General features: G+C 40.8%; 1 protein-coding gene and 1 long non-coding RNA gene across 12 annotated transcripts in view; one reads left to right on the forward strand and one right to left on the reverse strand.

Annotated features, from left to right (window-relative positions):
• LOC142493000 (uncharacterized) overlaps positions 1 to 12,679 on the forward strand; it is a 728,952-nt gene that overhangs the window by 707,403 nt on the left and 8,870 nt on the right. The window lies entirely within an intron of this gene.
• The window catches only part of LOC142492998 (acyl-coenzyme A oxidase-like protein), a 344,660-nt gene that overhangs the window by 115,335 nt on the left and 216,646 nt on the right, over positions 1 to 12,679 (reverse strand). For both annotated transcript variants that reach the window (XM_075596354.1, XM_075596353.1), the window contains exons 15-16: positions 3,299 to 3,410; positions 1,445 to 1,532 (exon numbers count right to left, since the gene is read on the reverse strand). In XM_075596354.1, coding sequence (XP_075452469.1) covers positions 1,445 to 1,532; positions 3,299 to 3,410 — 200 coding nt within the window. The remainder of the gene's footprint in view (positions 1 to 1,444; positions 1,533 to 3,298; positions 3,411 to 12,679) is intronic.

The raw sequence follows: 12,679 nt of genomic DNA on the forward strand, positions 1-12,679 counted from the left end.
TGCTCATAGGCTTCTCCGTTTGGATTAAGTGAATAAATCAATGTATCAGACGGGTCTTACCATTTTATTCATACATCATAACCACTGAGCTCTGGAAATGAAAAACCAATTGGGAGTCTCACGTGTAAAACCTCAGTCTTGAACTAATTTAAACTTTATAAGTAATATTCAGTAAGTCCCCATTTTGGAAGTAAACCTTGATATAAAAAAAAAAACATAAATTGTATTTATGGCATGGACTAGAAAAAAGGGGGCACAAAAACCCTCAAGTGGAAAACGCATTGGAGGGTTTTTGTACCTCCTTTTTAACAATGGTATAAATAAAATGTATACGTTTCATCAATTTTGACCCCGTTTCCATTTGGCTGTACACTTCTTGCATTTTTTTAATTCTATTTCGTGTGCTGCCTATTTTGTGCCAACTAGCTGCATTGGTTCTTATATCTGCATTTATTTTTATTTCTTTGGGTCAATACTGTGGCTAAAATCCTGACAACCATTTTTCACTATGCCCTTTCTTTATCTTCTCTGGGGCAGTTCTATTAGGTCCTATCCTATTGCTCTAGCCTTGCATTCTGTGTGTTCTGTTTGCTGCTGCCGACTTTGAATCATCTCTCCCTTGCCCTGACTGCTATCTGCCCTGCCTTTGCTTCTACCTGACTCCTTCTATGCGGTGTAATTTGGGGTTGTCACTTGTGATCTTTCCTGTTTTGGATTGATGGCTATGTGGCTTGTCTCCTGTCTGACCTGAACCTACCTGATTCCGGCTGCCCCCCAGATCTGTCCTACCAGGACTTTGACTGCCTGTCATGGTTGTATCTGCTTTTGAACCCTTGGCTTCAATCAGAGTACAGCCAAGATGCAGTTAATATCACATTAGTGGAAGATAATGCAACGTTATGCTACAATAAGCCTGTGCTAATGAGATGTAGTTTGGATGTTGTGTTTGTATATAATTAGCTTTTAGGATACCATGTTAACTCAGGGAACATAACGCCCATTAAGGTGTTCAGTAACATCATGTGTTGAGCCCTGATTTAACAGAGCTTTGTGGATCTAAGCCTTAGAGGTTTAAAAGCTTGCATAGTGAAAACACACAGCCCATACTCAGTTACATAGTTATTCGTTTACTTACTTCTGAATTTTCATCTAGAATTGTCTTTTTTTCTGTTGTGTTAATGCATTAATTTGTGGATATTTCACTCTCTTTTTCTCAAAACTGTTTGTAACATTGATTAATAACTTGTTTTTCGTGTTCTACGATTTGAAAAAATCCATAGAACCCAAGATACCTTTTTTGTATCACATAACATTGTGCTTCCCCCCCACCCCCCATTTTGTTTTGTTCCCAATATGCGTGGGTTTGGCAGAAGGGATTTGATAGCCTCATGCACCCACAGGGATGTTTGGCGTGTATTCATAGTGCAAAGCCGCAGACACCAACCTCTGTGAATGTGCGCCAATGCCAAGGTGACAACGTGATGCAGGCAGGAGTTCCAGGCACGGAAAAAATCTTCCTTCTGTGTAATGACCTATTAAATGTGAAACAACAGAGTGTTAACAAGTGCTGGAAAGGCCACGTTAAAAATGGGACAAAGAGCAAGATGGCTTGGTCAGAGGGGCAACAAGTTTCAATACACTGCTGGCCCCTCTAGAAGTGAAGGGGTTAATCACCAGGTTGAGCCCCGGAAGAAGTCACAGACAGGCGAAATGCACATTGGTCAGGCAGCTACTGGTGGGAACAACATTGATGCACCTGATACATGAAAACCCCAAGGACCCCTTTATGCAACTCTGAAACAGTATTTCTGCTTTGTTACTTGACCTATTGAAATAAGTTCCTGGCTTCTTTAACTTGGTGGGACACTTATGAAGAAGAATATACCAATATTTTCAACTAAAGGCAGTTTATGCAGAATCGGGACATACTTGAAGTGCCGTAAAACTAAGGATACACAATATGTGGAACATATATTCATAAGTAGTAATACTGGGATCTAGTAGTATACAGAGATCTGCTTGTAAGACATGTGGATAATATATCCGATGTTTAGTTACTATGTAACCTATATGGTGCACCATATTGTTACACAGTAACATGGATACGTAGTTATTCAATTTCTTTTATATTTTTTCTTTTTAAAATAGGGGATGTCTATCGAGGAATTTTTGTAGAGTAATTTTATTGGCTACAATGAAATAGCAGTATTGGTTGAAATAAAAGCTCAATAATTGTTGCAATAATAAATATTGTCCTACACGGGTATAAATCCTCTTCTTTCTTTTTTATCCATTAGTGCTTATGGAGGTTCTTTTTTTGTCCATCTTAGAGACATGATGTGGTAATTGATGCTTTATTACCCACACAACCGCCCTTAACATACGGTTAAAAGATCTATTAAAAAAATTAAATAACACCAAACGCAACAAGAGCCCCCCAGTAATTCCCTTTTCTTCTTTAGTTTTCCCCTCTTGCTCCATTTCCTTAACTCTTCCCAACTCATAATCTCTTTCAAATGCACGTAAAACGCCCCCTAGAAAGGAGCGATCTGGGTGTTCAGTATTGTATTTAAAACCAGAGACAGAACATGAAACACAGACAGAGCTCAGTGCTACATCCAAAGACACTAATACACGGTACAGTGCATATATATATATATATATATATATATATCTTTTGAATAAAATGGTCTTTTAGTTTAACTCTTTGGCCAAAGTGTTGTAAGCCCTTGAGCCCCTCCAAGGCAGACCAGGTCCCAAGGGTCCTAACACTAAAATAGATTCTTAATAACCTGTACATTACCAGGAAGAATGATTTATAACAAATCTGTCAAAATTAGTTGCATAGTTGCATATGTTGTGGTTATTTTGGGTGTTCAATATGAGCTTATAGGGGTCCTGTATGTTCAGTATTGCAACTGGAACACAATCAGTAGGTTTCTTGGCGAAAGATAAAATGACCTGACCTGATCTCTCTCACACAGTTACTGTACTCCTGAGAAAGATTTTCAAAATACAACCTTAGATGATACAGTACAAAGGTATTTTATTTATTTATTCTCAAACATCAATGTCCATAAACAGAAGTCTTTGTTTCAATGTTATATTTCAAAACACACCAGCTTTTTTTTTTTTTTTAACCCTTTTGCTGCCAGACTGGCTAACAACGCATTGGAATAATGTGTTAGACAAATATCGCAATTGTAATGCGATGAAGAAGCGTTTTGCAAAGATATATATATATATATATATATATATATATATATATATATATAATACAGTGTATTTGGTACAGTACCTTGCTGTAGAGTCGGGAAGCCAATCCACGCTGTAATACTCTCTCGCGAAAATTTACTGCTTTCAAAAGGAAGGTCAAATCGCTGATTTTATCCATGTTTAATGCCAAGAAACTGCAGGGGAAAAAAATGTACTTACTGTATTGTCAGTGCATTACATGCTGCATCCCTGAATAAGGGTTTTAAGCAGTATGTGTTTGTGCATGCTTATGAAGTTCACTATATACAGTAATATAATCTATTTAAAACTATTACATTTGACATATGTTTCAATATAAAAACTAAACTATACAGTTGTTGGTGCATTGAGGGCAAGATTTGCTAAACAGCTGTAAAAGTAAAAAAGATGCCCATGGTAATTTCACAGTTATCACCATGTCTACAAAGCTGGTTATAAGTAAAGATATAGCATTATATTCACTAAAATGCACGTTATTATAGGAAATGTGCGAAATTTACATTGTAGTTTGCAAACCATGCAAAGTTGAGCCTTGGTTTTCCATAAAAGATTTTGCCCATATCGGGCAATTTCACCAAAATTTTGCAAAGCTTTAAAAGTCCTTGCGTTTTGCGATTTTAATGAATTTCTCCTTATTTCACTTTCAATTATGCTTACTGCAGAGACTATGAATAAGACACGCACTATTTGCTTGTGCAGTTGTGGGAGCGAATGAAGAGCAATTCACAGACAGTAGAAAGTGATCTGCTCACACAGATGTCAGATCACTCAGCTAAGCATTTAAAATATAAATATAGGTCTAGGTCTGTTGGCAAAAGAGGGTTTTTTGAGAAAGTGGTGTGGTGGTGGTGGAATGGAAACAGTATAGTAGAGTGGGACAGTAGAGAATAGAGAAGTAAAAAATACTACTAAGAAAACAGCAGCATCAGCAGTTGTGCGAGACGCCCCGTAGTCTTCTACAGTAGTCCGGGAAGAAAAACCTGGAATAAGATTTTATGAACCTCATCATTGTTCTCAGGTCAGACTCAGGACGTACAGGCCACCATTATGCTGGAGAAAGTTGTTCAGAAACAACTACATGTTGCTGGCACAACTCGCAATGGCTAAGAGAGAGTAGCCATCCATGCCAAACTAAGCACATGTGTTATTACTTGTGTGAGTGAGAAGGAAAAGAAGTCTACGGAGGAGTATTTTTCTGGTGAATCTGGCCCGGCCACAACCATTCGGTGTGCAATGGCACCAACAGAACTATTTGTGAGGGAAGGGTCAGGGAGCAGGTCAAATACATAGTCCTCAAAACATGCTGAGGTGGTTGCTCTATGGGCTCTAGCTCTTCTATTTCTAGACTCTGAGGAGGTGCAGAGAGGAGGGACGGCTGAGGGAGGGATTGAAGAAATAGAGGGGGTAGACGATGATGATGATGATTATGCTGAGCATGGTATTGGTAGTGTGTGTGGTGCACGAACTGCACAAGCAGGAGAGAGAAGTGACTCTGATGGTACTTATAGTGTAGGAGCTAATTATATGATCCTTGGTGCTACAACTGTTAACGGTAGCAGTAGTGAAGGTGATGATGATAATAATGATAGACAATAACTATGTGATCGGCAGGCAGCCATGGCCAGTAGGCACCACAACTAGTACTCCTATTATTAGAAGAACACAGTAAAACAGAATAGACATACTGTATTACTGATATATTATATATATATTTAAAAAAAAACACACACAAGCCCACCATCAACACCCTCATTGTCAGCTTCAGAAAGCGCACACATTGGTGGGCAACATGTAATTTGTCATCATCATCATCATCATCATCATCGTGACTGCATGTCCCTGGTAGAGGCACTAGGGGGAGAGGCAAGAAATCTTATTAGCCTTAAAAATAGCACACTGTATTGCACAATAGAAAACTGTTGAGGAGTATCATGATGATAATAAATATGTTGGTGGTGGCAGGTGCAGCAGAGAAAGCTCAAGTAGAGGGAGGAGCAGGATAGCTTCTAGAATGCGGTTTACGGAGGGAGCAGCAACATTTAGCCCTCCCTCACCCAGTCCCTGTAGGCCTTTGAGTCTCACCTTGTTTCTTCGAGAACAATTAACATTTTTTTTTGTTTTTTTAAATATATAGAGGGAGAGAATGTGGGTGTTGCCATCTGCTTGTGCCATGTCATTGTGAGGAAGGAGAAACTGGGAATTCATCTGGGTACCATTTCATTTACAGGTCACATGACCCCTCACCATAAGTATACATGGGAAAGAACTCAGAAGGGCATGGGGTATAGCACAGTTGTGAGGAGGAATGGCTAAATTCCTGGTAGTCAATCAGATGACTTGGAAGTGGTGAAGGTCATCACAATGATGATTATTTAGGGATGATGGATATACTTCGTAAGCGTGATGCAGCTTTGGGGGCTACGTCTAGGGTTGCCAGGTGTCCGGTTTTGAACCGGACAGACAGGTATATTGCCGATCTGTCCAGTAAAAAATGAGGTAATACCGGACATGTATGTGCCCGGTATTTTTCCTCTCTGGACGTGCAGGCAGCAGGAGTGTGAAGGGGCTCTTACCTCCGATTCAGAAGCAGAAGCGGCAGCGTGAGTCTCCTGCAGGCTGCAGCATCTGGTAACCAGGGCAATGAGCAGCTTCACCCCCCCGCCCCCAGCCAAGGAGAAGACTAACCAAATGCGAGATCTCCCCCATTTGCATGCTGGGAAATGTAGTTTCCTTCCAGCTTTGCATGTGGGAGAGGAGAGAAGAGCTCCACTCTGTCCCTGCCACCACAGGTAAAATACCAGGAGGGGGAGAGAATGAAAAAGGAGGGGGAAGAAGAAGGGGGGGAGTCGGGGCTGAGAGAGGAGGGGAAAGGGGGGGTGGAAAGGTGAGAGAGGAGGAGGGGGGATGGTGTGTGGAGGATGTGAGAGGTTTCAACAATCTTGGAAGTAGTGGGAAAGAAGCATTAAGATCAGTATAGCTTGCCATGTATGACTGCTGGTCTGTGATTTATAAATTATCTGACCGTTATGTTTTTTTTCTAAATTTCACTCCACGTATTCACCAATTTGCTCTATTTCATATTCTATTTTGTACAAAATGCTGGGAGGGCGCTTAATCCCCAAACCTCTCCCAGATTTTTTTACGGAATAGAATATGAAATTGTGTAAATTGGTGCATATGTGGAGTGAAAAATAGAAAAAAATTACGTATCGGGATTCAAGCGCGACGCATTTTTCACCGTTGTATCAAGTATTTTTTGAGAAGCCACCTGGCAACCCTAGCTACATCCGCAGCATGAGCTGATACTAGCAGTGGGCAAGATAGGCACAGTAGAGCTGGGCCCTCTTGCATTAGACAAACAAGTGGAACAATTCTGTCTACTCCAACACAACAACCCACTGTCTGCAAAGCTTTTGTACCATTGCAAACACGATAGGGTCCCTTTGCTGAACAACAAGTTGGGCAAACTGCTTGCAGTTGTAATGCTGCCCGATAGCTTTGTACAGGGCAAAAACTTTATGGCGTTTAAAAAAATTCACAAAATTCTGGTTTAAAAAAACCTTGCAAGACCTATTTTTCTACTAAGGCTGTTCGACAACACCTTGGTACAGGTGTGAAAGTAGTGGGGCGGGCTCTTGATGGTTCACACACTAAGGCCCGGGCCATAGAGGGGTGAGGCGATACGAACCGCGCTGACGCTGAGGCTCGCCTGCTGAAATCTGGGCGATTTCATGCCCATACAGGCGAGCCAGCGGGCGCGATCGGAGCCGGGGGGAGGTGGTTGGAGGCGGGGCAGTGACGTCGCTGGGCCAATCGCCCGCGACGCACTGACGTCGACATCACGGTGCCGACGTCACGGCGCCGTGACGTCGACGCTGCTGTGCTGTGATTGGAGGTTTTCAGCCGACAGCGCGCTGAAAAACAGCTTGGCGCTCAGCTGAAACCTCCAACTCTTCAGCACGCCTGCGGACGCTCGCGTGAGCCCCCTCTCAAGGCATCCTCATTGAGGATGCAGGGGCTCAGCGCGGAGCGTCCGCACGCCTCAGCACGGCCTGTCCTTCTATGGACTCGGCCAAAGAGGGTCCACCTCACAACAGATATGTAGACCAGTGCATATAGCGACGGGGATTACATGACTGCAACTTTCCATCATTGTACCTGCAAAATTCTATGTACAGCGCTGCATACACTAGCGCTATGTAAAATGCCTTTCGGGGATAGAAGGTATCTAATGGAATTGAACTGCTTAGTTAGTATGGGCTGTAATCTTTTGGTCAATGACCGCCCAAGGTTTACTCTGGAGAGACTGCTGGTTCAGCATATATTTTTTTCGAGTGAGATAAATATGTGCTGACCTGTTTGGATCCAGGTGATAATACCAGGGAGGTCATGCTCCAAGAGACCAGGTATGTCTATGTAAGGAACACTGTTTGAGACAATGATTATAAAGAGAATATTGTGCATCAATCCATATAAATAATATATAATCTTGAGCCCTCGCTGATCAACTGCTGGATGAAGGCCTCCCCCGAATGGTCTTCCAGGTACTGCAGTTGCAAGCCTTTTTTCGCCACTTTGCTCCAACACATTTTCTGATTTCATTCCCCTATCATACTTTTGGTCGCCATCTTGGTCTTTTTACATCCCTTGGAATCCAGTTGAGTGCCATCTTTGTTTAACTATGGTAGTTTTTTCTTGAGATCTGCCCAGCTCACTGCCATTTTAATTTCATCACCCTTGTGATGATGTCACAGAAATTTCTTTAGTTCCAAACCCATTCATTATTGTTCCAGTCTCTTTGGGTAATACCCAGCATACATCTCTCCATACTTCTTTGAGTTGTCTGAAGCATCTGAATTGTCTTCACATTTAGGGTCCAAGTTCACATCCATACCTGAGCACTCACAGATTACACTTGTCAAACACTTTCCTTTTGAGGCAAATTGGCAGGTTCTCTTGCAAGATTGTCTTGTTTCTATCAAATGTGCTCCATCACATCTTCACTCACCTATTGATCTAATTTAAAAGATTCCCACCCATTGATACTTGCTGGCCAAGGTAGACAGTCTTTGACCTTCTAGTGCTCTTCAATTTATGTCAATCGTTGTAGAGTCGACATGTTGCTGAACATCACTTTGGTCATGTTGAAATTCATATGGAGGTCCACCTTCTTACTTGCTTCGTCGAATTCTCTGATTTGTTGCTGAAGGTCTTCTGCACTTGTGGAAAAATAACAATGTCATCTGAAAATTGTAGGGGATTTAAGTATTCACTGTTGACTTTGATTCCTTCTTCCCAATTCAATGACTTGAAGAAATCTTCAAATGTTGCAGTAAAAAGCTCTGGTGACATAGGGGCTCATTCACTAAACTTCAAGAAGTGGCTTATAGCACTATAAATGCCCTTATAGTGCGATATTCCCTGTGTTGCTATTCACAAAGCTCCAATAACAGGGCAATATCGCACCAAAATTGATTTTTATAGTACTATAACACTCTAGCAAAAAACAAAGTGGTACGATAAGCCGAAAAAATGCAGAAATCGATTTTTTTGCCAGAAACAGCTATTCACTAAGCAGCGATAAGCATATTGTACTTTAAAAACTTGCTATATTCGGCACCAGCTAAAGGTATTGCAAGATGCATAAAAGCAGTTTCTTTTAGTTTTACTGCACAGAATTGATACCGGAGGCCGGCGGAGACCCACGGGGACCATCTTCGGTTGGCCCCGTCGGTCCCCGCTGGCTGCCCGTATCAATCCTGTGCAATAAAAATTAAATTGCAGCCAGTTTCATTAACTTAGCGGCCAACCGCTGAGGTAATGAAAGCCAGTCCTCCACAAGCAGTTTTGTGACGTCTGTGATGTAATTCCAACACGTATCGTCACACTATCAGATGACTTCATCGGGGATTGTTGGGTGTTGAGATTGGCCCATTTTAATATAGTGCACAAGTGTCTACACCTGTATAGTTTAGGTGGAGTAGACTAATTTCTACAAAATATTTAACCCCTTCCTACATACAGGCAAATATACTGAGTCATCAAGATGTACATAACATACAATTGGCATAATCCTAAAGGTACAGATACATTTACTAAGGTAAAATGTGCAACATATAGTTCAAATAGTAAAGATTTAATAATCCAATAATCAAGGAAAAATAAAAAGAACCCCTCTTGAACCTGTAACCCAATTTACTGGGTCAAAAAGACAAATCTGAAAATATAATGGCTAGTCCCAATGTAACATTCTAATGCTGTGTATTAGAGGTGGAAGAACTCTGGTATTTTAATATCTTCATTTGTGAAGTATATCTGAATTGGAGCTTTGGCAACATATCAATTGGTGATTAAATCAACATTTCTTTGGTGCTTTTACTATTTTTATTGACTTTTACATTTGAGTGTTATTGCTAGCAATTTATATTGTATTATTGTATCATTAAATTGCCATATGTTCATGTGCCCTAGGGTGTGAGCTCTCTCTCTCTCGCATATATATTATTCCCATATACATGTATATACCTTCTTAAAAATTATCAACAGAAAATAACTATACACCGCTTTGTACAACAAATATCAATATTAGAAGAACACAGAGTGAAAATATGGTGATTGTCTGGAGTTGGTGTGCTTTATATAGCTCTCCTAAAAATGGCCACTACTGTAAATTACTATGTAACTCAACCACTGCATAATTCGAATCAGTGCAGCATTATTTTCCTTGGCCAAGTACAGACTTCTGTACTTACTTTTGGTGGTGATGTTCAGCTACTGTGGCATTTATGTTAAAATAAGAATGAGTAAGAACGAATTATGAAACAAACATTAAAAATGATAGAAAAAGTGTGAGTTGACTGAGCTAGTTCACCTTATTACAACTCCAGCAAGGACCAATAAATAGCAGCTACTTTCCCCACATGCTTAGAACGTTACCAAGAACATTTTCTGCAGGTTTAATTGACACAGTAATGTAGGAGCAAGCAGTTATTACTTTACTCCCTGGGTTAGAAAACAGGAAACAGTGAGGATTACCTCCTCCAACCTTCACCAAATGTCATACAAGCACTTAATTTGTTGGCTGGTAAACAATGAGTCAGACGGCTTCCTTATCGAGTGACCCAAAGTACCCATTGCCATACAGAAGATACAGTACAGAGCAATGAATACATAAAAACGCACAGTGGTCGAGAGAACACTGGGTATTTAAGCGGCATGCAGTTCACATCAGGACAAGTCAGGTAATAAATCAGTATTGTGAAGAATGTAGATAACAGATACACACCCATTAAAGAAACTTCCTCCTTTACTTCAAAATGAGATTCACATTCTGTCAGCAGGTGAAACGCATAAATCTACTTTTATTTGGAACGGAGTCAATAAAAATGTTCTAGCTGTCATCCAGCAAGGCACAAGAGGCCATGCAAACATTAACGGTCCATATTCAATATGCAGTGATGGGGCTTTCCAGTGCAGGAGGAAGCACAGGGAGGCTGCTTTACAGCATACTGAATAGGGGGCCAAAGTGTTTTAGCCAGTGGTTATTATAGCCCATATTTTCAGCACTTCCGGTTTTGGTCGTCCGTTTCCAATTACATGTGAGTAAACACTTCAGATGAATTCGCAGACCACATACCTAGTGTGACGATATTACGCTATTGGTTTTTCTTGTTTTCTTCTATCACACATATAGGATTGCATCCACTGCTCTCCACATTTTTGAGATTCTACATGTGTTTGGGACCAAGGATACAGTTCCTTTTTTGGGTTTGAGTCAGGGATTTTTTTGTCTATTCACAGTGCCTTATTACACTTTCATTGTCACGGATTGTACATATTTATTCACTGTCTATTAATGTGCCATTGCACTTTTATTTACATGTGTTATATATATATAGATTTTATAATATCCCAATCACATTAATTTATATAACCAGTGTTCGACAAACCTATACATTTGCACGCCCCGGGCAAGTGGATTTAACATCGTGGCGAGCTCCTATTGGCCCAAGCAGCACACGTTTGGTACTAGGTGGCGAGTAGATTTTTTTGTTCGGCGAGTAGATTTTTTGGTGATTTGTCGACCACTGTATATAACTATATATTGAAATCACTTTTGGGAAGCGCCAACTGAGACTCTTTCTAGATCACCTATAAGTGCTTGTGGCACAAATAAAGCAGCGATTTGTGCTGCTGTTTTCTTTCTTCTTCTAATGGTCAGTTAGGGGAATCGGATATATATAGCACTAGGTGATATTGTCCACAAAGGTTTTTCATTGCAAGAGGTCCCAGGAATGGACAACTGGCCGCTGACAGAGCTAAATCGAAAACATATGAAGTGGACACTTCCACTGACAGAGTGAATGATTGCCTACTTACAAGAAATGGTCTTCTTACTTTCAATGGAGAGAAACTGTGCTTTTACGACGTCCTCCCTCTGTGGACTCCACGAACCCCACGTGATGCCTCAGTAGCCTCTGTCGATATGCCAAATTATCTCTCGCAATAAGCACTGGATCAATTCCCCAGGGAAAGTAACACAAAAAGAAAGGATGGTGCAGAACTGCAAAACTCTTTAATTAAAACAATATGCACACCGAAACACACTTACACGAACGCCGTCCGCAGCTTGTATACAGGTCCCTGGCTTCCATCAGTGATCAGTGAGCGTTCTCCTTGCTCTCTTCACAGTCGCGTTTCCCGGCGCCCTCGCTAGTGACGTCACTGCTGTATTCCAAGACGCTGCACACTACACGTTGACCGGCAATAGATTAGGAGGAGCCTAGATTAGGAGGGCGCCGGGACCCGCGACTGTGAAGAGAGCAAGGAGAACGCTCACTGAAGTACAGTTTCTCTCCATTGAAAGTAACAAGACCATTTCTTGTAAGTAGGCAATCATTCACTCTGTCAGTGGAAGTGTCCACTACTATGTACTGCGCAATGGTGTGTCCCTTCTTCTGTTTTATAAAATAGGAAGATCTTCATCCACAAGGAAGTAACATCCCTACTACATCTGAGGATTGGATTGTCCTTGGAACTCAATTCACACTCATTTTTATATATGCGCCGGGGATCGCGTTATTGCCTTTTCTACTGAACTTTCTACGAATTTATGAGATAATTTGTATATGAGGTCCCCTTGGCAGCTATATCTAATAGTCAAGTCGTCTTTTGTATTAGATATCACTAGTAGTATTTAATTTGTGCACTTGGCACGGGTCACTATTTTGATTTAGGTGTTTTAGGTCTAGCGCTTTTTGTTAAGGTTTTTAGTTAGTTGTTGTTTTTTTATATTTAACCACAACAGTGTTACGTTATTACTACAAATCCTACACATATACTGTATATGTATTTCACACATCCATGTGTAAAATGGTTGATATTTTATACAATTACTAAACAGTGGACAACAATTCATCTGTAG

Source organism: Ascaphus truei, chromosome 4, assembly GCF_040206685.1.
Source record: "Ascaphus truei isolate aAscTru1 chromosome 4, aAscTru1.hap1, whole genome shotgun sequence".
Taxonomy (NCBI): Eukaryota; Metazoa; Chordata; class Amphibia; order Anura; family Ascaphidae; genus Ascaphus; species Ascaphus truei.